Source organism: Falco peregrinus, chromosome 6, assembly GCF_023634155.1.
Source record: "Falco peregrinus isolate bFalPer1 chromosome 6, bFalPer1.pri, whole genome shotgun sequence".
Taxonomy (NCBI): Eukaryota; Metazoa; Chordata; class Aves; order Falconiformes; family Falconidae; genus Falco; species Falco peregrinus.
Window position 1 is genome coordinate 42,080,593 of NC_073726.1, and position 26,755 is coordinate 42,107,347.

The 26,755-nt window shown below is 42.3% G+C and overlaps 1 protein-coding gene across 1 annotated transcript in view; it reads left to right on the top strand.

Annotated features, from left to right (window-relative positions):
• Window positions 1-786: 786 nt before the first annotated feature.
• The window catches only part of NELL2 (neural EGFL like 2), a 150,278-nt gene continuing 124,309 nt past the window's right edge, over window positions 787-26,755 (top strand). The window contains exons 1-3 of the mRNA XM_055809010.1: window positions 787-1,257; window positions 1,432-1,560; window positions 21,107-21,257. Coding sequence (XP_055664985.1) covers window positions 1,203-1,257; window positions 1,432-1,560; window positions 21,107-21,257 — 335 coding nt within the window. The 5' untranslated portion in view covers window positions 787-1,202. The remainder of the gene's footprint in view (window positions 1,258-1,431; window positions 1,561-21,106; window positions 21,258-26,755) is intronic.

The following is a 26,755-nucleotide window of genomic DNA, read 5'->3' on the forward strand; positions in this document are numbered from 1 at the left end:
TAGAAAAAAAATATTACAAACCCAAGCCTTTATTCCACAGAACTTGACATACCAGCAACGAGACATTTCTGCCTTGCACGCTGGGAGTCCATGAAAGGAACGGGAAGAGTAAGGCTATTCTTAGCCCCCTTTATAGGCACACAAAGTAAGGCACAGAAATGTCCAGGGTTTGTCAAGCGGCCGCGTACAGGACCGCTGCGGAAAATCGCCCTTCACAAGCGGGCAAGCGGGAGCCTGCGGTGACAGCCCTGCGCTGGCTCCGCGCGCTCCCGTCTTGGTCAACTGCGGGAACCGTCCTGGCTTCTCTTTCCCGCCCCGAATGATTTTTATCCGTGCCCCGAGCTCAGGCTGAGGTTTCGCCCGCGCCCGGACGGCGTCACCCCGGGACAGCAATTCAAGCGGCGACTTCGACGCGGGCGGACAACAAAGCGCTGAGGCGGCCCTGCCCGGCCCGGCGGCGGGAGCGCCCCGAGGGTTCGCCCCGAGGCTCGCCGCAAGCGCCGCCCGGCCCTGCCAGCCGCCGCCTCCCGCGGGGCGGCCCGGCCCGGCGCCCCCCACCCCCCGGCCCCCTCGAACTTCCCAGCGGCGCCCCCGGCTGTGCGAGCCGGGCCCGCCCGGAGCCCCCCGACGATGGGTCCCCCGCGGCCGACGCTCCTCCGACGGACGGGGCGGCGAGGCGGTGCCTTCACCCGGCCCGGCCCTGCCCGGCCCGGCGGAGGCGGTGGGCGGCTCCTGCGGCCGCGGCATAAACCGGCGGCCCCTCCCGCCCGCCCCGCTGTCCCCGCTGGACGGCGGGGAGGAGACGGGCGCTCCCGCGGGAGCGGGGCGGAGGCTGCGGCGGCTCTCGGGCCGAGGGGCTGCGCCTGGCGGCGGCGGGGTGGGGAGCTGCGGGGCACGGGCGCGCCGCCTCCGCCTCCCGGCTGCCGCGGCCTCGCTCGCACGGCGGCGGCGGCTCCGGCGGGCTGCCCCCATTGTCTGCCCGCGGGCGCAGGGCTGCGCTGCCCGCCCGCCCCCCGCCCTCGCCTTTGTGTGCTCCGGACGGCGGCGGGGCGGCGCGGCGCCCGCCGTGATGCGCGCTGCGGGGCGGCAGGGGGTCCGCTCCTCCCGGTGAGAGGCGGGGAGGGACCCAGCCTCTGCCCCGGAGGTTTTTCACCCGCAGCAGCCGGAGGAGGGGGACTATGGACTGAGCGCATCGGTGTGCCATGGAGTCGGGCATCCGTTTGAGCACGCTCTGCCTTTTCCTCTGCCTGGGGCCAGGTAGGCGGATGCCGGACCCGCCGGGGGAGCTTCGCGGCGGCGATGCCCCGGCCCCCGGGCGGCCGCAGGTGCAGGGAGCGGCGGCGGCGGGGACTGGGTTGGGGGGGGGCCGGGGGGGCTGGTCTCACAAAGTTGCGGCGTCGGCGGGTGGGGTAACGGCACTTTCTGGGTCAGTTGCAGGCTTTGGCGTGGACCCCTCGCTGCAGATCGACGTGCTGTCCGAGCTACAGCTGGGAGGCTCCGCGGAGGGCGTGCGCCAGGTGCCGGGGCTGCACAACGGGAGCAAAGCCTTCCTCTTCGCAGGTACGGCCGCCCCGCCCGCCCGGCCCCGCGCAGCTCCGGCCGCCGCGCCGGGCCCCCGCGCCGCGCTCCCCGCAGCGGCGGGGCTGCCTGCTCCCGGAGCGCCCGGCGTCCTTCCCCTTCCCTTCCTGGCCGCTCTTCCTCGCCCCCCCCCGCTTTTTTTTCTCTCACCCCCTTTTTTGTTGTGATTTTTTTTTTCTTTCTTCCCCCCCCCCCCCCCCCCCCCCCCCCTTTGACTGGTAGACGCTTAATTAAAGTACAGCAGGAACGGGGATGGCAGATGGCTTGTTTTGTGAGTCGTGGGGTGCGGTGATGAATAATAGCACCACCCACTCCTCAGCTTTACTTGGGGAAACGCTAAACATACCCCCGTTCCAGCTAAGGAAACGCTTGCTGAAAGTTTCATGTGAATCCAGCAAAATGCTGAAATGAAGTGCCTCGGAGGAGCGAGGTGGATGGCTGGAAATAAGAATGCCCCCCCCCCCCCCTTTTTTTCTTTTTTTTTTTTCCCCACTATGGGAAAGTGATCCATGTGAGCTTCTCTGTCGTAATGCTCATGAGAAACAAAGAATGAGTTTAAGTCTTTTTAGTGCTTGGGATTGGTTATTTTGTTCGTATTGGGAATAGAAATAAAATACTAGTCTTGTTCTGTCTTTCAAAAATACATTTAGGAGGTTTATTAAAAATAATTAAATGTCGTTATATTGCAGTTCATAAAGGACTGTAAGATAACTCTTAATGGCTAGCTAAATTTATTGTCATGGGTTACATTGCCTACACTCGCTCATTATCAGTGTATTTTTGAGTTACACTTCAAGTCAAGAACATTTTCAGGAAAAAAACTATCAATTAAAAAAAAATGAAAAGCCCAAAAACGGCCTTTAGGAGCAAATCTGTTCTTTGAGAGATGATGAAATGCTCCTTAGAAGCGTGACTAACCAAGAGCAAGGAATATGGCTTAACATCTGGTGAGGCAAGAGCAAATCTCCGCATCAGCCTGTAGTTTTAAAATAGGGGGACCTGATTGCTGGCTCCTTGGCGTGCTAGGAGTTTCAGCTCTGATCTGAGAGCATTTCTAGTGCAACAGGCAAGAGGCTGTTTCCCATACAGAAGAGTTGTAATTCAAGTGAGATAAGATCTGGAAAGGGAATTTCTTTTTCATGTTTGTATGAATGAGATAATTTATCAGAAGCTAATAGTTGCCAAAGGCGTTTTGGTTTTTTTTTTTTTTTTAAGGTGACCTTTCTAGCGGTGTTCTTCCCAGGTACAGCCAGCATGTGTCACTATGGACAGTAATGTGGAGGCACATGGGCTTATGCGTTCAGGAACACTGACACATGCGGTTTTAAGTATCAGTGATGGGTTTGTGGCTGCAGAGCAGAGACCTCTGTGGAGGGGGTGCCAGCTTAAAATGGCAACACGTTTGTGTGGCAGCAGGGGTGGGATCTGTGTCCTAAAACAGCTGTAATTTTAAAAGTATGGTTCTGAGTTGAGGTCCTATTGTGCTATAATGGGTTGGAGTGAGGGGGAAGTCAAAACTCCCTTTTGACTTCAGTGGTAAACGGATTAAGGTTTGTAAGAGCAAGACCTTTTATTGTTTATTGTCCCAGTGTTGGGACAAAAAAATTTCAGACATTTTCATTTTCGAACTTGCATTTAGAAATGGAGAAATTTCCTTCCTTACTCAGAGCCCATAAGAAACACTTAGTCATTTTTGTTCTGCTCTTAGAGCTCACACCATAGGAACATTGCTGCAATGTATGCCTCTATGTATTTGCAGTGTGTGACTTTCAAATATATGTATGTGCTGACTTTAAATTTGGTTTTTGCTTATGTTTTTCCCTTGTTCCAGCTAAAGCCTTAGTCTTAGACATAAATGACTTTGTGAAAAGGACACAAATGACTTTAAATGATCTGTGAACTTACTCTGGAAGCTTTAACTTGTGGTCTTTTACCTTTTGATTTCTTCAGATATTGAATCTTTTCTTATACCATATACATATTTATGACATTTTAGTATGTTGCCTCTTCTTGATAGACCACATTCTCAACTGGTGTAAAGCCTTACTTCACATATGCTTAAAACATACGGAAAGCCTAAAAGCTGTTCTTTATTTTAGAAAGAAATTATGGAAGTGGCAGGTTGAACTGCCAGCAGGTAACAGACAATTAAAGACATATGATGGGAAAATTGTACATACAGCTAAAGAAGAATAGTCTCTTTCTTTCTGTTTTTAGGTGAAAAGTCAGTTTTGACTGCTTAATTAGATGTAGCGTCAATTGTCAATACAGGTTTTTAGCATCTAATTGGGTGTTCTGACAAATTCTTTTTTTGCATAATTGATTTTTCAAAGGTTTTATATTTCTAGGCCATATAACACACTAAGCAGTTAGACTCTGAAGGTAGTTTTAGTCTGTTAAAGTCCATTCAAGAGCATTTAGATTGCTCCTTCTACAGGTCCTGATTTGGAAATAATTATAGCCATTTAAAATTTGCAGTCGCTTGGACTTTTTTTTTGTACCTGTGTGCTTTCTCACTGTACCAGTCTTAAAAAGTATTAGACCTGGTAAACGGAACTCTTCCCACTGGCAGCAGTAGGGTTAGGTGCTGCGGTCTTGAATCCAGAAGCTTTTAGGTGCCTGATGCTCCTTTGTTAGTGGGTGGTAGCACCTGAATGCCACTGTAGTCTGGTTGTAGTTAGCTGCAGGGACTTCTCTTTCTGGAAATGTGATTTGCAAAGTAATTGTAAAATGTTCCAGTGTAGCTCGTGGGAAGATACAATTATGAATAGAAAACAGGAGGAAGTCTTTCAAAATGTTAGTGTTGCTACATGTGAACATCTGGCAGCACTTCCTAGCCAACAGCAGATATTATGTCAGAATATGTTGAGAGGAAAATTATTCCTCTTCTGGTCAGAGCAGCAGAGCAGAAGTCAGAATACCTACCCTACAAACTTCCCTCTGTTGGTGACTTTACATAAGTCAGTGAAATTTTCAATACCTTTGTTTTCCCTTTGCAAAACAGAGATGACACTAAAGGTAAAGCCCGAATCAGGTGGGTGGATTGAAGTGTAATTAATGTAGCCAAAGGAGGCTTTTGGAAAAACACTGGTTATTTGTATAATTCTTTCTTTGTAAATACACTGCATTAATACAATTCAAGGAGGTTGGTGGAGATGGAAGTCAATGTAGCCATTTTCCTGTGAAAATATGAAAATCTTATTGCTGCAAGACCACTTATTGCATATGCAGGGAAACTTGAAAAGGCAGAATCACAACAAAAGAGGCTGAAGGTTTTGGATGGGTACACATCCAGCTTAAGTCTGTGCTCAGGAGACTTAATGTTTAGCACATGCAAGGTTCCGGTGAAGCTAGGTATTTCAACTTGCAATGGGAAATGGTCTTCTGAGGTGTGAGAATCTAAATAATGGCTGCAAGATTAACTTGGTCTCCTCTGGCACTCCTCTAGGCAGTCATTTTTTTGTCCCCTCCCTCCTCCCTCTGGACTGGGATCTCACTTGCTGTTGAGAGCAAATACTACATATCAGACTATCTTTGTCCAAAGAGTATACGTGCAGTAATGGAGACACCTTCCAACCATGTCCAGCAGCAGAGTGGTGGAAGGTACACTGTAAACCAAGTGAGAAGAGGCACCAAAAATGAAAGCCAAGTGATATGTAAGGAAAATATATGGCCATCAAAAGGTGTATATACTCCTCAAAGAGGAGAATAAAGGGTAGGCAGAAGAGTGCAGTCAGATGGTTACAAGCACAGGAACATGGGTTTAAGGAAAAGATAAAAAGGACATGACAGTCATGAGAATTTGGGAGCTTGTGTATCTGAATGCAGAGCTTGGAACTCATTCAGAGGATAAGCTTTTTCTCTGCCAGTTAGGATATGTAACCCTTAATATGGTTATAAATAATATTTAGATATTTCTGATTAGGAGGGACAGTTCTAGTGGCAAGATATATATTTTGATAGTGAACAAGATATAGTATAAAACACCAAAGAAATTACCTAATTTGTCAGTGGAATCCATGAAAGGGCTCATCACTACTGTTCTTTGAATTGGGGCTTGCTGGCATAAACTGCTGGTAGAAAAAACCCAACCCTAAAACAGGCCCCTTGGTGTAAATGATTTATTACCTATTGCTGCATGACTGGGTCATTAGTCCATTATTTTAAAATGCTAGCAAGACAGTATTACTAGATAGGTCTTATATATTTTACATACCTTTGGAAAGATCATTGGTTTTGGCCCATGGTATCATCTCTGGACATTACTAAATAAAGGAGCTAAAAATAAACCTCTAAAACGGGGTGAGAGTAAACTTTCTCTCCTAGAAATAGGATTTACATTGGCTATGCACTTCACATGCACTTTTTTCCTTGCCACCTGTCATTGAAACTATGGACAGATGCTTTCTCCAGGTTCCTGCTGAGCCTGCTGAAAATATTACTGTTCCCAGCTGCTTGTCACTGCCTGGGAGCTAGAGGTTACTGTCCCCACAACTTTTCCAAAGCAAGAGATCATACGAGTGTTCCCGTGCCTGCTGATGCTGAAGTTTGCCAGCTTCAGGAGTGAACCTTGCTGACTGCAGTGACATGGATTAGAGTCCTGTAAAATCCCCTTTCTCCAGCTGTTCTTGTTTCCCAGAGGAGCAGTAACAGCTAGGGAGAGGATACTAATGTTGCCAACTGGCATGGCTGACTGCAGGGTGAATACCTATCTGCAGCTTTTTTTGTCTTGGAAGCAAGCTGGTTTCTCTCAGACTCACTGAATCCTCAAAATGTGGGACCTCCAGCATAGAGATCATCTGTAGATAATAAAAATTGCCAGGATTTTTCAGAGAGACAAAGCAAACCCCCTCAATCCTTAGTTTTCAGAAAGACTGAAATAACTGAGTTTAATTTCAGTAAGTACTGAAGTGTTTTTCAATGTTAGAAAAGCCTAGTGAAAAGCCAATTATTCTCTGAAGCTTGGTGGCCAGAGAGATCCACATTCTTCGTGTACCTGGAACAGCAGCCTGTGCTTTTGCCTGCTGCCCTCATCCCTTCCACCTCTGGCACGTTCCAAAGTCACCTCTGTGGCCATGCAAACAGTAACTGTGTGGTATGGCACTGCCAAGGTTGTGATTGATGCTGCTGGGGAGCCAGGATGGATGTTAAAGGAGAGCCCCAAAGAGCTGGGCTGTTTCTGCCAGGGCCTGCAGAGCAGGGACTGGGGCTGCAAGGCATTCTCCTCGCTCCAGAAGAGCAGAATATTCAGTATCCTCCTCCTCCTCTTAGCAGTGGTAGCGAGAGGAGGTGTTTGGGAAGTTTCTGCTGCTTGAAGAGCCTGCCCAAGAAAGGAGAAGGTAGTATGTGAGAGTCCTGCAGCCGGTTCCCATCCCAGACTGTGCAGAGTTACCATGCATGGAGAACTAGGACACGCTTACCCGCTGCATAACCATACACTCCTGAATAATCATGAATACACCTAGTGCTGGAGATTGGGTAGCTTGCAAACTACTGCCATGCTAGTTTGTCTGCAAAATAGAAGGGGAAAAAGTTATGGGAAGAAAAAACTTAAATATTGCAGACTTGTGATTGATGCTTGTAATAGCACAGCAGAGGGTAGGAGTGAGAGATGGAAAGAGACCTAATATGTGGCAAGTACCAAGGTTCTCAGGTTTCCAGAGAGGAAAAACTTCTAATCCCTGTGTGTAGTCATTAGTGCAAGGTTGGTGTTAATAATATAAATAATGTTAAAGAATGATAGAAGACTTGGCTTGGAATTGCTTTTGGGGATTGCAGCTGTCTTAATGCTGAAAGTTTCAAATAATGTTGCTCGTAGTGTGTAGTAGGCATATAAAGCATCACAAAGGTGTAAGTGTAGAGCAATAAAGTTGTTTGTCATACATCTCTAAAAATTATGTTATTGTTCATCACAAGAAAAGGTGTTTTACACAAAATAATTTTCTTTTTTTTTCTCCCCCCCCCCCCCCCCCCCCCCCCCCCCTCCTATAGTGGGCTTTTCTGGGGACGGAAAGGAAATTAAATATTCCCTCCACTGCCTTCGGGGTTTGATTTTTTTTTTTTTTTTTTTGTACTCACATCAATTGCCATGTGTCTTGATATGGGCTCTTGTCACTTTTCAGTCTGTTAAATTCTTAAAAGCATGGATTCTGGAAGAATCTACAGTGTGGGGAGAGAAATGATAGCTGCTTACTGGTGTAGGTGCTGTACCTTACCTGTCCAGATCTCCTTGGGAGATGGTGCCAAGCAGCATGGCTTCCATTGGCTTTGCCTGAGCTTGTTGGGACAGCTGATGTCTGCAGCCTCTGATACTTCAGCCTTTGGAGTGAATTAGTACCTGCACTTGTTAAGCAGTGAGGGTGTGACACCATTTAGAGGAATGTCGTGTTTTATTGTGTTCTTGTGGGCTTGGCCCAGTGCTTTTCACAGCCAGGTTGCATCTAATATCTGCAACAAATTGAAGTCCCTGGGTGTCTGTTTTCTACTGGGACAATGCTGATTCTCTAAAACTTCTTTTTTAAATGAGTGTTTGGTTGTTCAGGTTAATTCAAATAACCATGTTCTGTTTATATGTTCAGTATTGCCCCCAAAATTCGTATCACCATCCCTGGAAGTGTTTAAAAAAATACATAGATGTGGTGCTTAGGGACATGGTTTAGTGATGGACTTGGCTGTCCTGGGTTAATGGTTGGACTTGATGATCTTAAAGGTCCTTTCCAACCTAAATGATTTTATGATTTTGTACTGAGTAATAACAGAATTGCATTTGCTTGTTCCTACATTTACAATGAGGCCTCTTCTAAAATACTGCAAGGACAAAACCTTGGGTGAGGCTAGTAATATCTCGGGGCTCAACCTGGTGTATTTGTTGGAAAGCTGAAGATGAGTATGATGTGCAGCTCTGGGGCATGTATGGAAGTAAAATCCCTGAAGACAGTGTCAGGATGGTGACCTGGGGCAGGGCCCTGGTTGGTGCTGTGAGAAGGGACAGGATGGTCAGAGGAGTGGATGCCAAGAAGGTCTCTCTCCATGTCAACATTCCCATCAGGAGCTGTCAAGTGCAGATGGCTGCTCACCAGGCAGCCTCTCCTGGCAGCGTAGCAGGGGGCAGTGGTCTCAGCTGAAGTTAAAGATGGGATTTTGACAGCAAGACAGCATCTGTCCTGCGTGCCAGGGAGAATCCAGCACCTGCAGCATGTGTGCCCTGAGAGGGGGAACAGTGACTCTTCTGGGTAGCTGTCAAGCACGTCTTTCCATATTGCTGGGGGAGGATTGCATTAGCAAGGGGTAGTGACGTGGGAAAACGAGGTCTTGCTAGCCTTATATAATTGCTTTTGCTGTAACATAGTTCTGTAGTCACGAAGCATGGCTGAGACTAGCTAGCTTAATGGGTTTTTTATGGTTTTTCCCCCCACTGCAGCGTGGTTCATGCTCCAGTGAGGTTTCACAGACAGCAGCGTTTCCTACACATCCCTTCATCCAGACCAGTTGTAATGACTGTTTTTCCCCTACTGTCTGCTGTTAAGGTGTGGGGAATAAGTTTCCCCTATCCCCGCCTTGCTTACGTTCTTCATTCTTCTAGTCTGTGTCCTCCAGGGCGTATGGGTGCTGGCTTGGAAAAATAACTCCAAGAATGGTTAACTTCACTGCTTCCACTGAGTCTTAAGGGAGGTACGGAACCGAGCTCTTAAAGTTATTTAAAACCAGTGGATAAGAGCTGGAGTTTTATATAGCTGTCATGGGAAACTGTACTTCCATGTAGTGACTCTTCAGTTCCCTAGATTTTGTCCCATTTGGTAGTGTGCCAAGGTGCAGATTCACAGAGCAGCTGTATTCTCCTACCTGCACTGCTGAGGTACAACTGAAGACACGGTGAAAAATGATTTTTCATTGAATTTTTGCTGTCCATCTATTTTGGCTAATTTCCTTTATATTTTATCTGAATAGTTAAGAAATGCTATTTTTTCCCTCTTATTGTTGTCCAAAAGTGTTTTTTTTTCCTCAAGAAAAGCTGAGAAGAAATATAATAAGAAAGGGGACTTTTCATTTTTTTGCCTGGTCATGTTTTCCATGATAAATACTCATTATGAGTGTTCACTCAGATGTTTCAGATAGGTGTTACTGAACTTTACAAACTTGTAGCAAATATATTACTCAAGCCATGGCCCCCATTTAGGGAGTAAATTTCTTGGTTTGTAATTTTTTTTCTCCCCTCCCCCCCTTTTCTTTAAATGTTTGGGTGGAAAAAAATGTTGTAGTCATTTTCAACGTGGAAGAATTTTACAGCAAAAAAATCTTGTTATGTTAAACAATTTGTTATGTGATTGTTTGCCTTTTTTTTGTTGTTGTTGCACACTTTTTTGGGGGTGTGCGATCCTGATGACTTCAGAGAGAAATGCAAGCTTAGAAAAATGACTTTTGTGTTGAGCCATCTTGGGAGGCTACTCACAACTCTATGCTGTTGCAAGGTGCTAAAGCAATGGGCATGGTCTAAAAGGACGAGTAGACTAACACTTTTGAAGACAGTGTTCAAAAGGATTTTAGCAGATTAACGTATTTGTAGCAGCGACAACATTGCCGCGATAGACTGTAATGTTTCCAAAGGAGCCATTACAATCAATATTGCTAGCGATCCATAACTGAGAACTCTTTTTAGTGGAATTTGAGTGGCAATTTCCCTCTCTGAAAACATAGAGGGAGTATAATAAGAAAAAGACTTCCAGTTGTAGAGTTGCTCTCTGTTAGACAGAGCAACATTTGTACGGTTTCCCCAGCATAAATGCTTATTTAAGTATAATTAGATAGTGGCAACATCCATACTGTTTATTCTGTCAAGAGAAGACACCATGTGCCAGCCTTGACTCCATGGCTGGATGTCTACCAGTCTCTAAATACAGCTGTGTAATGATCCAGAAGGGTTCCAAAGGAGCTTTTGTGGTTTTGAGGGCAATAATTTGTGTTTTAATAACTCCCTAAGCATGCATTTCCGTATTTGGCCACGGCTGTTCCAAAGGCACTCTTCAGATTTCCTGTAACATTGGCTAACGTCCTTTGAACTTGAAACAGTCCACAGATTTGCTCAGCAAGCCCATTCAAGAAGGGGGGTAGACTTGAGGAAAACCTTGTGTACCCTGTTCAGTGATGTTCTTTTTAAGAATCCCCACTAGCGTTGAAGCATAAGGAAAGCATATGGTAGTAAGAGATCTGGGAGGTTGAATTTTTTTAAAACTAAGATTGCGTCTGGATCATTGCATTCGCTCTGGGTTTCTCCATTTAAGACAAATTTCAGTGGGTTGCAGGGAGTGAAGAGAACAACAGCAAACCTGATTATACAGTAAAAAGGACTGACTTACTAAGAAAACTTTTGAAAGAACTTGGGTATGTACAGCCTGTCCAAGCAATGACAAAAGTGTTGCATGATAAGTGCCTAGTATTAGAAGATTCTTAGAGGTTTAAAACGAAGGAATTATTTAGCATTCAAAGAGCTATAGGTAAGGGTAATGTAATGATATTGTAAATGGAGAGGATTTAAGATAAAGAGACTTTCACAGTGAACTGGTTTAGACTGTGGAACAGCTTCCAAAAGGAGGTGATGGAAATCTTCAGACTTTACATTTTGTAGAAGACAGCATGAAATAAACAATCTAGGAAACATTAGCTATGTTGTAGTCATTGTGTGACATTCAGTTAATATGCTGAGGATAGGGTGGATGACCCTGTAAGTCTTTGTATACTCTGGAGATCTGAGGTGTTAGTGGAATTGTTCTAGCATAGGGAGAGGGATTTTCAAAGACACACAGGGACATTGAATACCTGATAATCAGTAGTCAAACTGCTGCCTTTGCATTCTCCCTAAAACCATTCTTTGATGCATATTAAGTATATTTTAATGGTACTTGGTTAAAACAGGCTTGCAAGAGCAAAGAAATCTAGGTTTGGAAGCATTTCTAATTTTAACTCATAGAAGCTTATAAATTGGTCGTGTGTTTAAAACCTGTAGTTGATTCACAGGGCTAGCAGACACATTCATAGAAGCATGGAGTTCATTAGTACCTGATTTAAAAGAAAACTTCTTGCAGGAGAACCTGAATTCTGGTCCTCCCCAGCTTCCTTAGTACCTCTGGCAACAGTAGTTTGAGTCCCCCATGTACTTTCTGTCTGTCTGCCCTGCTCATAGCTGAGCTGTGTGTATGGCATCCCTGCTGTTGGATATTCCTGATTCAAAATCGTTCTAACCTTTCCTTTTCTTGGCATCAAAACAGGTATCAGGTGAGTAGAGATTTTTCCAAGAATGCCAGTACAGCTGGTGCCTGGGTGTCCTTCCTGTCCCCTCAGGTGTGGTCTCTGCCACTTCCCCCTCATTTGTCCAGGGACCTGAATTCTCTTTACATTTCAGTGTCCTGCCTTCTCCTCCCATCTGCTGCTGTTTGCTCCATCCGGTGCCAGAGACCTCTGGCTAGCAACAGAGTTGCTCGATGTGTCTGGCATGCTCCAGATGTAATTTTTTTTCAGTGGTGGCCTTCCTCCCCCTGCCTTGTTGTGCTGTTTTTGCTGTTGGGTTGAAGGTTTGGGTTTTCTAGAGCTCTCTAAATTGATGACTGTTGACCATTCTCGTGTCAGAAGTTAATCTTGCATGCAGACCACATCGTTGTGGTCATCTGGGAAATTAGGATGGATCTCATTAATGCTTTCTTAAGCTCACCGTTGTATTGTATGAAAGTAAATCAGCCTTAACACTGAGAAGTTTGGTGAGCCAAAGGCAATTAACTCTAATGTGGGTAAAAAACAGTTATACTCCAGAAAGCCGGAGATGAAGGAAAACTAGGATGAGAGATCCAAACCATTGCAAAGAGGGAGAAACAGATTCTTGATGGGAAAAAAAGCTAAAACCTCCAGGGCATCAAAGAATGATTGGGGTTGGGATAGATGATCTCAAAAGGTCCCTTCCAGCCTAAATGGTTCTGTGAAACACAGGCTGCAGGTGGCAGGTCCTCAGGAGCAGCATACTGGTCACACACAGGGAATGCAGGTTTTGAGAGAAACTGACCAAGCAGAGACCAGGAGTACATCTTACTGACACTTGCACAGTGAGAACCAGGTGAAGGAGAGCTCTGGTGTGTTGCTTAGAGGGTATAGGAGTATCTACACCAAGTATGATCCTAATCCAGAGGTGCCGTGGTGGGTGCTGATCTTCTGTGGTCTGTCACTGTATGACACAGTTCACCACTGGAATATTTGAGGAGCTTGAATTGTGTCCTATCTTTTGGGAGAAGAGTAGTTCACGTAATTCAGCTTGATCTACACCTAGCATAATCTGCTCATGTTGTTTGTTATTGCTGTTAAGTTTGTACATTATTTTTTTAATTGATTAGGCTTTGTTCACCTTTGGTAGCCAGCTTTTTCATTTGGAAAAGGCTGACAGCACTGCTTCCTCCTCGCTTCCTCCTCCTGTCCTCCCCCTCCATGTGACTTGCATAACTTTTAAAGTCCTGAACGGTGCTATACAACTAGGGACTGGAAATAAATTCAGTCTTTTAGCAGTTCTGATGTGTGTCATGCCCTTATTACAGTACCAGTAAGGCTGGAAGGCAATGCATTATTTTTCTTGTGGTCTTCAGTCTGTGTCCCAGTGTTAACAGCATTTCTTGGTGTGGTATTTTTGTTTGTTGTTAGGTCAGTTTGACACAAAGTGATCGTATGACAGTATGCAGCCAAGCATAACTAGGTGCATATGCCACCGATGGCAGCAGCAAGGAAAACAAGACAGGCTTGATTTTTCTCCACAGGTTTCAAGGTATTCTCAAATCAGCTTCTAGAAAACTGCTTTGTGCCTAAAGGGGTGTGAGTGTGTGCGTGTATATATACACATATTTATTTATTAAGCTACAGTAGCTGCAACCTTTTAAGTATAGCTGGAACCTGTCTTGAAATGAAGAAGTGGACAGAAATCCTGCTCTGTGCTACCTCTGTGTCCTTGTTCAAACACAATAGGTTTTATAGTGATACTGGCCATGAAAAACCTAAACAACATCATAAGCAGTAGTACTCGATACTACAAGGGAGCGCGTTCAAAGCGTCTTCAGAATTTAAAGAGGAATTGAGAATAGCGATGGAATATAGACTAGGGAAAACTGGTCATCAAAAAAGCTATTGCATCATACAATTGATAATGTGGAACCTATAAATCACCAGAAAGATTACAATAATAAATACCTGGGGCAGAGCATACCATACAGCACACATTTTAATTTCCTAGGAATGGAATTTCTGTAACAAATATGGAAGTCATCTTTTATAGCTTCCCACTGAGTAGCACGCTTTCTCCTGGTGATAGTATCTACCATGGTAACAGTTACAGTGAAAGGGATAGTGTTTCTCGTGAGCAAGGAACAGTGGTTTTCTGTATCTTGTATACCTTTAACAATTCCTGATAGTACTTTCGTATGCTGCTTCCACTTGTGTTGACATGCACATTCTTTATATTCCTTTCAGAAATGTTCCAGAGCGCACATTCATGTTTTCTTTGGCAGTCTGGGGGGGAGTTGTTTTACTAACAATCTAGCGCTGTAGGATCTGTATTGCTTATTAACAGCTGCTTCAGTGTCCTGTGCTAAGAATACAGACTTCTAATGTGGAATTCCACCCATTTAAAGTTTAGTTTTATCTACAGTTAGGTTTCTTGTCCTTTCATTTGCAAAAGGTTTGAAATATGCTATTGTACATATGGTCACTAGAACCTGTACTGTATTGATTTACCTCTTTACTTGGTTTTTACCTACTGAGTCCAAGAGTCATGCAAGGTCCCTTGATCATGGACCCTACATATTTTTGGAAGGGTGCACCTGAATTGTTGCAGTGCTGCCAGGCTGCTTTACCTTACAGTAAGTTGTTCCCACTTGTGATCCTGGTGCAAATTCGTTCTTGGTTAACGGGATCACAGGAGATGTCTAAGTGTTGTAGCATTGTGCTCTGGCAAATGAAGCCTGAGATTGAGAGAGGCACGATACCTACCTAGTCCTGATGCTCAAATGGGCGTTTATAGTAGTGTAAATCTGCCACTTGTTCTCTCTGCATCTATTTCCCTGTGTTGTATGGATCTAAAAACCAAGCAAAGGTGCTATCTATGGCTGTGTTGTGCTGCTGACACACTGAGACACAACACCATTGAAAGGAGATTTCCCTGATCTGTAATCCAGGTGGGGAATTGTGCTGAGCACCGTTCATTTGACAGCGTCACTGAAACAGTTGGATTCTGCTTGTGTAGTAGGTGGCTGGGAAGAAATATCCACCTTCCCCATTCCACACAGTGTGGTCTAGTTAGGTATGTGTGCTGCAAGGAATGATTTCATAGCCCCAGTCTCAAGATCATCTCAGGGCTTTGGCCATGTTTTGACAGAGCTTGATTGTATTTCAGTGGCTAGCACCTGAGCAATTCTTTGTAGCCTCACAGGGATGCAAAGGAGGCTGTTAGAGCAGGGGAGGTCAGTAGCTGGGCTGTAGTATTACAGAAAGATTCAGCTTGATGTGACTTTCGTTGGTTTCTAGAAGCAGCCGGTACATAAGCTCAGAGGCTTAACCCAGCCACTAGTATAATCACTCTCAAACTAGCATTGTATCGTCTGTTTTGTGGAATGCTTCTAGACAGATTTCAGTGGCATTATTGTCAATTTACAGTGAATACATAATATATTACAGCTGTAGTTTGCCCCAGACAATCTTGGATTTTCAAACTCTTTCCTAAAATGTCATCCAGGTCAGTGCCAGGAGCTGGTAGAAATGGTTGAGGGCTTGCTACTGCTCACTTATCTTATTCTGCCGTAGCAGGTAGAAGGTGTGCCCCCTATTAAATACGTTCTATTTTAATTTAATTTGCATAGTTAACAATCTTTAGTGTTACTTTAGCTTAAAAAAAAAAAAAGTTACAAAAGCAAGCAAGCTTAACAAACCAAGCAAAAATTCTATGGGGACTTTGACCACAGGGAAGAAAACATTACAAACAAAGCACTTTGAATGAAATCATGATTACTTATGCAAATGCACAAACCACTTCTGATTACACAAACAAGTTAGGTTCTTAATAATATTTTGCTTATTTCAGATCAGAGACATTGAAGCATATGCATCCAGACTCTGAGTACTTTTCCCCCCTCTTGTCCCACAGTGGATTTGTGTTCTCAGCTGTGCCCAAATGACTTTAAATGCATGAGTATGTACCTTGTAGGGGAGCCAGAGTTTTGGCCCCAAGTGATATGTTTAATATTTTTTGAAGGTGTAAGTAAGAACAGTCAATATCATCAGGGGGAAAAAAAGTGTGTGTTCAGAGACAGGTCCTTCTTCTAGTCTCCTGTGTCAGTCTGTTGTGACTTGTGGGACTTTGCATATGGTTTGAGGTAGAGGAAAGCCCTTGCTGGATGACACCAAAGCTGTAGCTGACATTCAGAATAGAGAAGGCTATGAAGCAAAGGCAATTGGAACCTTCCCAAGTGCTGCAAGAACAAACTGTGACATTTTCCCCCTTGTTTTTATTTGATTTAATGATTTGGCTTCAAGTCAGTTTTTGTTCGATTGTTTAGTTTCAGCTGAAGTGCATTTTGCCCTCTTCCTTTCCTCCTTCTTATCCATTGCAGTTTTTTCTGCATACATCCTTGCTGAGGCATTTCTTTAATGGAAATAAAGGAGGCACATGGAATTGGTGGCCACTGTGGTGGTGTCTAAACTACAAGGGCAGTTTGTGGGGTATCCCCTGCTAAACAGTCTGTAGGGTATCCTAAGGTCTGATCATTCAACTTGGGAGATTCGCTAGAGTCCTTGCTCCTGGCATTTGTGAGCTTTTGCTCTGGTGAGACAAGGTTGTACCCAGTTTAGAAGGAGCACTTGGGTGCATAAAAGTCTAGATGGGACCCAGTTAGTTCCTGACTTACAAATAGATTGTAGTCCCAGTGTTCTCCCAGACTTGGGAGCTGGGCAGTGCTCCTGGGCCCAGCAGCTTATGCACACCCTTTGGGAGTGGGAGTAAACACAGGGTCAGTGTTTACCCCGTGTTTTGTAGTCTTTTAAACTTGAGGTGGAACTGCAACACCTTCCCCCACACTTCTGCAAAGCTCCTTCCTACAGCCTTGGAGAAACCAAGTCAGGCGCATGTGGGTTTGGAAAACTGCTTCTGTTTTGCTATTCTATGTGAAACAACTGGGAATCTATCAGAAGAGAACGAACAAACAAATGTATAGGAAAAGTAGCTCAAAATGTTTTATCAACCAGTATCTTATATGTCTGTTCAAATAAAGAGTTAGGTGTATTTAAAAAAAAAAACAAAAACAAAAACAAAGACAAACCAATCAACCTTCACACTGAGATATCTAAAGCATAACACGTCTAGCAGGGTTTTGGTCTAATAAAGGTTGTTTTACTTTCTATCTTGAGTTTCCATTACAGGAATGCAACTCCTGAATGTGAATGCACCGTGTTCCAGTTAAAAACCCGCTGTACCCTTTCAACTTTGTAAAGATTCTGCTTTTGGATTGGCTTTGCATGCTGCCCCATTGGCTGGAAGTGGCTTAGCCCATGTTGGTTACTTACATAAAAGAACAGTATAAAGTAAACAGTCTCAGATATTGTTGCCCTTTGTTGGCTATATGAAATCCATAGTTAAGAAAAAGATTAGCCAAAAATTTCAATATGGGGAAGTGACACAGTGTGAAAATATCCTTGTCACACTGATCCCAGCTAGTGTGGGAAAATGAAACAAAACTGAGCTAGCCTTATTATATTTTTCAGACTCTTTTTAGCCTGCAGCCCTTCTCCTTTTTCTCACAAACCACTAGAATTTTATTTGGATAGTTCAGCAAACCTAGTCAGATGCAGAATTGATTTATAGATGCTGCTATTAAAAGCTGATTATGTGCACACGAAACAAACTGTGGAGCTCAATTAATTAGGATGCCTCTTTCAAAGACTCTTCTGCAGGAGTTTGTTTTATAATTCAGTTCATACTGTATGTTTAGCTTTAGATGCACTTCAGAAACTCAAGAGCACACCCTTTGCTAAGACAGTTATCCATTCTATTTAATAACTGTTTGTTTTTGTTGTGGACTGGAACACATCTGTAATGAATGGCTTATCCTGAACCGTATTTGCATGTAGTCTTTCCACTGTGCAACTCAGTACGCTGAGGGTGCTGTGTATGGAAATTTTCCTGCTTACCTTCAGGAACTTGTTCATGGCTGCTTCCAACACTATTTTTTCTGGGGGTGGGGGGCTGGGCTAGTTAAAGCTGGATCACTTGCCTGATATGGTTCCTCATGTTTTGCATGAATGCAGTTTTCAGCACTGGGATGAGAAGAAATTAAAGAGGATAGAGCTGCCTCGTTCTGCAGCACCAGTTTAGACTGGTGGAAGTGCCTTTGCCCTGTGAGTGCGTCCTGTTGGAAGTTAGACTTTACTGCCTTGGTTATAGTGCAGTAATTGCCATCTCATGATCGTGACTGAAATGACAATGTCTGCCCTTGACACCTCCAGGAAACACTTGCGTGGCTTTGGTGTTTACTACAAAACTGTGACTGCAGATTGTCTCTGAGAGGGGAAAAATGTGACTTAGTTGTGAAGGCTATTGCAAGCTCAGGCTAGAGGCGGCCACAAAGCCTGTCCTCTGAAGGGATGAGTTCCTGCAGGTCTTATGGTTGGTGGTTTTCTTCACTGGGTCTTCAGATTGCTTTGCAAGGTTAGATCTTAAAAGACTTGGTTTGTTGCTCCTGTGGCCAGCTGGTCATCTCATAACTAGATATTACAGTTGAAGGTTGGCCATCACCTACTGTTTGTCTGTGTCCTGGTAAACCATTATCATTGCCAGCCACAGTATGACTTAATTCTCCCTTCCCCAACCTCCCCTTCCCTCCTTTCCTCAATCTGTTGAATTGTTTTCAATACTTTTGCTAATTTGCACGTCTCAAACCAGCCACACGTGTTACCATAAGACCTTTGAATTGAACAGAGTATGACATGCTTTGAATTTGGATTTTTGTTTCTTTGATTGTCACTTTGAACTTCATTCTTCTATAAATTAAAGATGGAGTGTTGACACTGTGGTCAAACCAAACACATGCAATATTCTAGGAAAGTAAACCACATATATACATAGCATGGCTAGAGACAAATTTCTCTTTCAGACTAATAGTTCTCTCTTTATTTTTGCACTCTAATATGAAAAGATTCATGCCTTTGTTTTAGTGTATTAGAAATATTCACAGTATGAGTTTTTTGTGTAACTGTTGAGAAACTACAAATTATTATCTGAGATATACCAGTCTGATTTTCCAAGGTATTATAGAAGAAGTCTAGTTCAGTAAAGTATTTTCCTTGGGTCTTAAAATGATTACTAGAAGCCAAATGTCAAGAACAAGCCTGAATCAGTACTTATTGAGTGCAGCTGGTGATCTATCAAGAACCTACAGCTAGTATTCAAAGGCAATTGGAATGAGGGATTTGCACTGTTGTGTTAGTGTAAAAAGAATGGATCTAATGGATCAAGGACCTTACAGTCATCTGTCTTTAAGAAATCCACCTGGTGCCTGCCCTGAACAAAGGGTGTTGTGCTTCATCTGAGTAGTAATAACTCAAAAGGCTGTGCAGCATTTTGGTACAGCAAGTATAAGCTGACCTATTTGCAGTACCATAACTGAATGACCATGTGTTTTGGCAATTTAATACTCTGGCAGTCAATATGATGATAAACTTAATATATAGACTTCCAGCATGATCTAATCAGGTCATGGTACTTTTGTCTGTATACAAGAAGGTAGTTTAAGGCCATGATGAATGTTTACAGGGAACCCAGATAAGATTTTATAGATAGAAGGATGGAAAACTCTTGTCCAGCCTAGTGATCGGGTAATGATTCACAGGGGTGGCAGGAGGACACCTCAAAAAAGATTCCTGTCTTGCAGCCGTAGAGGCAGCCCTGTGTTTCCCCCACCTCTCTCAGTGCAGCTGGGAGGGCTCTGGAGAGCTCCACATGATGGCAAGGGTTTGTTTCCTTGCTAAAGCACAGGCCATCTGTAGCACAGTGTTTGCATCCTAATAGCTCCAGTTAGAGTAAAAGCGTGTATAGGAGGGGGACGTAATTATTTATGTGTGATTAGAACTGGCCTTATATAATGGTAAGGGGTGTTATGCATATACTTTCATTGGTTGCTAATGAGAATATCATAGGAGTTTGGTAGAAATGAATAGATTTTTTTAATTGTCTTTTGGATTCCCCGTTGTAAAACATTAGTCAAATCCAGCCTGGTGTGACATTGTGCGGGAGCTTGGTTAGGTCTTAAGGGTTGTACAGGTTGTTGCATTTCTTAAACACATGTTAAAAAACTATTCCTGGTCCATAAACCACAATAAACTGCTGTTAATGCGGAGTAGCATCTTCATAGCTACAGCTTAAAGAATAAACCTTTTTTTAAGAACAGTGGTGTAAGCTTACCTGAGAGCTCAGCTGCAGTGCTGCCCAAAGAAAATCAGTTAGCTCTTTGCTGCTGTCGCTGCCAGTGTCCCTGAGTTAGAGCAGGATGGTCAAATTACAATGATAAGAAGCTTGTGAATTGATTTAGTTCTTACACAGTTGATTACACATGCTAATGAATTGATTTTGTGCATTAAAAATGTATATTATTTTTGTTCTAATATAATGTATTATGGAAGACCTTGAAAAATTGTTTTTCCAACATTTGACATCTTGTTTAGTAAATTATCTCTCTAGAGGGCTTAAGGTTGGGCCTTTTTATTTTCTGTGCATGTTCCATGCAAATTCAGCAGAAACATTGCTTCAGTCTTGGTTGTGTGTGGGTTTTTAAAGGCAAAATCTTTGTTGTGTGTGTGCAGTTACTCTAACAAAAATGTTCATGACATCATGTGCAAGAAGCAGCGCAACATACTGCAGAAATGCAGTATATAATGATTAATTAGCAATAATATATTTTGAAAGATGGTGGGTTTTTACCTGTTTATAACTGTTCCTTAATTCTGAGTAAATTGTCCCTAAAGAGATGCCACTGTCTTCCCTCCCCCCCCCCTTTAAATTAATTGTGCATAGCTATTAAGCATAACATTTTTGTAGAAGTCATTAAAAAGTTGCTCAGGTTGCGCTTCACAGCTTAGGCTCATATCTAGCGTTGTCATTCTGTGCTTTGCTGCTAGTAAGGCCATATTTTGGATGAGATATTAAAGGTGCCATCTGGCCATCCATGAAGAAAGTAAAAGAGTTATGACCCTGTGTTAAAAACAAAACACCGCCCCCCCCGCCCCTGAATACAATAGGTGTCCTAGAAAATGTGTTCCCTTTCATTGAAATGGCTCCCATTGAACGTGAAAGCTGGTGTTTAAAATACTTTGGTCCTTGCTTTTGCCTGTCTGTTCAATTGTGCTCCTCAGAAGTAGCTTGTTATTTTGTAAGCTCTTTGAGTGGAGGATGTAAAGTAAAATAAGGTTTTATACCAAGTGTTTTTTCTGTTACGGTTGTTTTTTGGTTTGTTTTGTTTTTTAGATACTTCAAGAAGTGTCAAGGCATCTCCAGAAACAGCTGAAATCTTTTTTCAGAAGTTAAGAAATAAATACGAATTCACAATCCTGGTGACCTTAAAACAAGCCCATTTGAATTCAGGGGTTATTTTCTCTATTCATCATTTAGATCACAGGTGAGTACTGCTACCTGTATACTAGTTCATGAAAGTATATGTATTTATGCAGTTAAAAATTGAACCTAAATTAGGGCAAATTATGTAACAGGTCATTACCAAATATGTACAGCGTTTGGGTAGGCATATTGTGCAGATTCATAAAAATCCACAAGTCCAAATTAGCCAAGGGAAAGCGGAACAGCTGTTACTCTTTAAGTGTCTCTTGCCACCAAAGGCATGAAAAGCCAGTTCTCTCTTGTTCATAACCATAAGGACCAGATGCTCAGCTGGTGTAAAACTGTCACATCAGTATAGCTACACTGATTCAAAAGTGTGGACCTGTACGTCCACCTGTTCACCCGTTGGTTTTTAACACTGCAAGCAGTTTAAAAAATTAAATAAATTCCTCCAGTTATGGGCTTACACCTCGCATGAATGGTAGAGCACTTTACTCAAAATGTTGTCAACCTTAAAAAACTAAAGTGAATGACACAGAGCATTTAAGGATTATCCCTTTGATAGGATAACGACTGCTAGAGAAATAAGATATTCTTTATATATCTGAGTAATAGCTATTAAAGATAACTGCCCTATGATTCTGTGACAGAATAAAAAGGAGTTTTAAAATGTGCACTTACTGAGCAGTCATTAGCACAAGCAACAGATGATCTCTGCTTTAGATTCATAGTCCTTTTTATTTTCATGTGCACAATCCCATAATCCTTTCTTGAGGCTCTCACTACAAAATAGAAAAAAATAAAAAAAGGTAAAGACAGATGTTCAAACAAAGCAAAATGTCTGTTTTTTCTACATGACTGTACAAGTTTTCATTAGCAGGCACGGCAACAATTATTTTGTGCTGGAAGATGCTCCAGTTTTGCTTTTATTCTATTTCCCAGAGGCCTTATCTGCAATTCTTCTATTTAAAAAAGAAAGGAAAAACCTTCCCAAGGATCATTGTGCCAAATTTATAAAAGCATCTTTAAACTCTGCAAGGGGGTGGTTGGATGCCTTCTGGATGATGTTTACAGATGTTATGTCACAGAGGAGCTGAGGGGCTTTTCTCTTAACTGTTACCTGCTTCTCATCTGCAGTAGCGAGCAGTTTGCAAGGGACAGAACTGGGCAGCTGTCATTACTGAGTTTTGAACTCAAACTATACCACCATATGTGCAGATCATCCCAGATGGAAAAGTTTATTCTCTCTCAAATGAGAGAGTAGGTATGCAGAGCCAGCTGTGCCCTGACAAAGGCCGTTTTCACATTTGTAGGAGGAACATGGATTTGCTGCACTACTGATAGGGCTAATGCAACTGTATGTGAAATTTCAAAGTTAAAGATGAAACCTTCATATGCCAAAATAGCTGTAGAGATGGGCAAAGAGGTCACCAATGTGAAACTCTTAAGGCTCTGGAAAAGAGAACCACTATAGCCTTTCTGAAAGGAGGCAATGTTTGCTGGAAGACCTGTCCTGGCCTCAGGAATGGCATGAGGACATGCCATAGGAGATCAAAAAAATGTGTAGTGTATAACTGAGCAAAACTCAAGAAACAGTAACTTGGAGAGTGGCCAACTGGGAGAAAACACTGCCACTTAGTGAGCACAAAGGGTGATAGAAGTACAAAAATAACGTGCAAAGAACTTTCCTTTAAGAGTTGCAGAAGAGTTTGAGATACTGCTTGGGAAAGTAATTAATTCTCAGGTGAGTAAAGCTGGCAGGTAGGGCTGCCATTGATCTTATGTGAACAAGAATGCATTATATGGATTCTATTCAGCCATATCAAAGAAAAGGAAAAGTTAGAGCAGTGCCTGGTGACCAGGTTGTGTGGCTGTACAAACGCAGTGCTGCTTATCTCATTTGAATCTGGTTCATCCATGTTGTCTGTCTATGCCCATATAGAATATGGTAGTAAAAGGGTGACAAATAGGACTCTGAAAATCCTATTATTTTATATTGGTATACTTCTAGGGATGGATGATTAGATTTTTAATGCTACATTGACAACATTTATGCTTTTAAAAGAAATTTCTGTCATACCTTAAATATTTGCAGGTTTTGTTGTTACATTTTCACCAACTTCTGTTTATCTGCATATTGGAACCTGAACTAACCGCAATGGAAAACATTTGTCAAGGTTTCTAGCTGAAATCAGGTCTGCATTATGTGTGTTGGGATTTTAACTGTGGATGTATAACTTAGTGGCACTACTGAGCGTTTCTGAGGCCCTTTTTCTCTTAACTGTGGAAACTTCTAGTACTCTTACTCTAAAGTTATAATGTTAGAGGTATGAAAGATGAAGATAATACCCAGTTCACGCCTTGCTGCAAAAAACTCCTACCACCATTTTATCCAGTGTGACCTCTTCATCTTACTATGCCCTCTTAAGCGCTGCATAGAGTTTACAATTTTTCTATAGGGACGTATGCTTCATGTTTGTTTTTGGGGTTTCCTTGTAAGCCTTTGGATAATCAAAGAGGAAGAAAAAAAGCCTTCTAGATTATTTAGGCAGGTCACACATTGGGTCAGCTTTGGATGAGGCAGCTAAAGAACAATCTACTTCTGAATATTTCATTGCTTTCTTTGGGAGAATATTAGGTTATCTACTTAAAAAGGAACTCGGAAGAATTTGTTTTAAAAATGCCTTATCTGATCCACTTACAGTCAGGGAAAATCTTTATCTTCAGTAGGTATAAAATGAGTCTCAGCAAAAGTATGGCCAGAAAGAACTTGTAGCTATTAAGTTAGATGTGTCCTTAAGATTTTAGCAAGCATGTGCTTGCCTGTTCTGAGGTAGGGCGTACAGAAAGATGTCTGTGTGCTATAGTAGTTCGTTCAATTTAATTGCACTAAAATCAGGGCTGACTTAGATGTGGATAATACTGGAATTAGGCTAGCATCTCTGAGTCTCCTATAATACCTCTTACAGGTTTAATTTTCTTTGGTGATTACTGACAATAAAGACAAGAGTGTAGAAATCAAATGGGAGCATTTGGATGGGTTACATTAAATAACTGCTTCTTCAGTGCTGGATTTCCATCTCTGTGACCTTGCCCACTTCTGACCAGGGACTTGTCTGTAACAGTCCTTTAGTGCTCAAACAACTTCTTGTGATCTCTGTCAAAGCAGTCATCACAGTTGGTAGGAGAATTAGCAATGGCAGACCTGACTGTACTCCGTCGCACCAACTTTAGCCTTATATAGCTTCTCTGATGTCAAAAAAGTTGTGCTAGTATTGAACTGCTGCCTTGTGGGACAGAATCACACCTGGCTATATTCTTAATTTATAGAAGTCAATACTAGCTCTTGCTTTTCTGCAGTGAGGAATGGAATGGTGGTGAGGAAGGCTGGAGGTGGCAGGAACTGAAGGATATATCAGTTATCACACAAGTAACTTTTCTTATGTTTTATTTTACAGAGTTTTCATAACAACTAATGGTTCTAGAGTAAAATAATTTCTAGGGTACAAGAAAATCAAAATGTTTATTCAAAAAGTGGAAAAAGGTATGTTCGTTTATTCAGTGGCTTGGGGAATGTGTGTTTTTGAAAATAAATCAGAGTAAAAACTCATCCTTTCTTTGCATAAGTCTAGGGACTTTGTTGCAAACATGCTAATTTACAGCAAATTGAGGACATGTCCTAAATTGAAGTTACTTTAAAAATTTTATAATTTTCTTTAAAACTATGTACTTAAAGTAGTTTACATAATTCAGAGTTTACTGCTTCAGTGTATGTCCTTAATATAGTTTACATGATTCAGAATTTACTGCTTCAGTATGTGTTGTCTAGTTTTATGTTTTGGGTTTGTTTTGTTCTTTTTTGCCAATTCCCTTTTGAAGAACATCAAAAATGAATGCTTCCACTGAGACACAGTCAGGCAACTACTTATAGCTTTGAGTCTCAAGAAGTTGACAGGACTGCTCTCCCAAAGTTTCCCATCTAACATCATGTGGTAAATGCTGTCCTCGGGCTATCAGATAGATGCAGAAGTTCTCCATGTAATTCTAGGGCTTGGGCATTATCTGAGGCTAGGATATGGCTGTCACCACAAAAAGTAGCTCCTGAAAGGATTTTCTGCAGATACAGTCATATTTTCCTACTCTGTTAAATGCCTTTATTTTTCTTTTCCTAATGGAGTATTAAAACTGTCTTCCCCTTTTATAATGATTATGCTTTTCTTCAGTTTTAAAAGATTTTAATATATTAAACATTAATCTTAAACTGAAAGGATCTGAAACAATATCTGTTACAAATGTTTTCTTAACTTGAGAGCATCACCTTGACCACATAGTGCCCTGCCTAAAATGCATTGTACTTTAAAATAACAAGGTAAATATTTTGAATGACGTGATGCCTTAAGTCCAAATGCAAGCACTGTTAAACACTGATTGCTGTGTGCTTGCTATCAGCCTTCAGTTTAAGCTGTATTATCCTCCTCATTTCACTTCTGAATTTGTCTCGCTGCTGTCTCGATGGAAGAATCAGCAGAGAGATGATTCTAATCTGTGATGGGGTTTGTAATATATGTTAGGTCTCACTATTCCATCATATATTTTCATTTAATTGGCAACAGTGGAGAGATGTATTAAAGCTTTTTCCTCCCTTCATGGTTAGATGGCTCTATGCAACTGATGTTATATTCATATCTCTTGAGATACTGCATATTAGGGCCTGTAAAGGATGAAATCACTGTATTGTAGTTTAACCATTCTTTCTTTCAGTTAGTGCTTTTCATATCCTGAAACAAAGCACTGAAATCAATAGAATATTGTGATCAGGCATTCCTTGCACTTAATTATGTATCTCTATTAATTTATTTAATTTTTGCCTTACTTAACATTTGTTTTAACAGCTGTTGGTGTCTTGTGATTATCTGCTGTCAAACAGGCTGTACTGTACAGCACTTTCAGACCTCTTCCAGTATCTAGGAGGAAAATATCTGTGACAGTTTCTTTGTTAGTAATTTAAGTGTACAAGGAGAGAAGTTGCCAAAGGCAAACTCCGGACACATGAATTGTATTCTGTTGTTTGACCATTGTATTAAAATAGAGGTGGAACTGTATGTTCCCTGCTTTTGATATATGAGTGTCTGCATTTCTGGACTGCAGTGTGAAGTCTCCTCTCTGACACCAAAAATCTGCTGCAAACACATTACACTGTGAAAAACTTCCAGTATTTACCACTTAAGCCAATACTGTAGTTACATTGGTTTTGTCTGAGGGGTGCTCTCCCCCTCCTCATCACTAACTTGCAGAGCAGACATTAGGTAAGAATAACATGGGATTAATTTTCAAACATTAAAGCTGCACGTGGTTGTTGGCTGTGCCAAAAGAAGAGGTAGCTTATTTCTGCTGTTTAAACCATTCTGTGGTGTTCTTTGCTGGAAAAATGAAGGGTTGTGATGTCCTATATTTTGTTTTTTTGGTAGTAAATCTTAGTTGCTCTTTCTTACTGGTCTAAATATGAACCCTCTTAAATTTGTTCATAACAATCAATTGCTTTTGAATTTACTTCCTCTA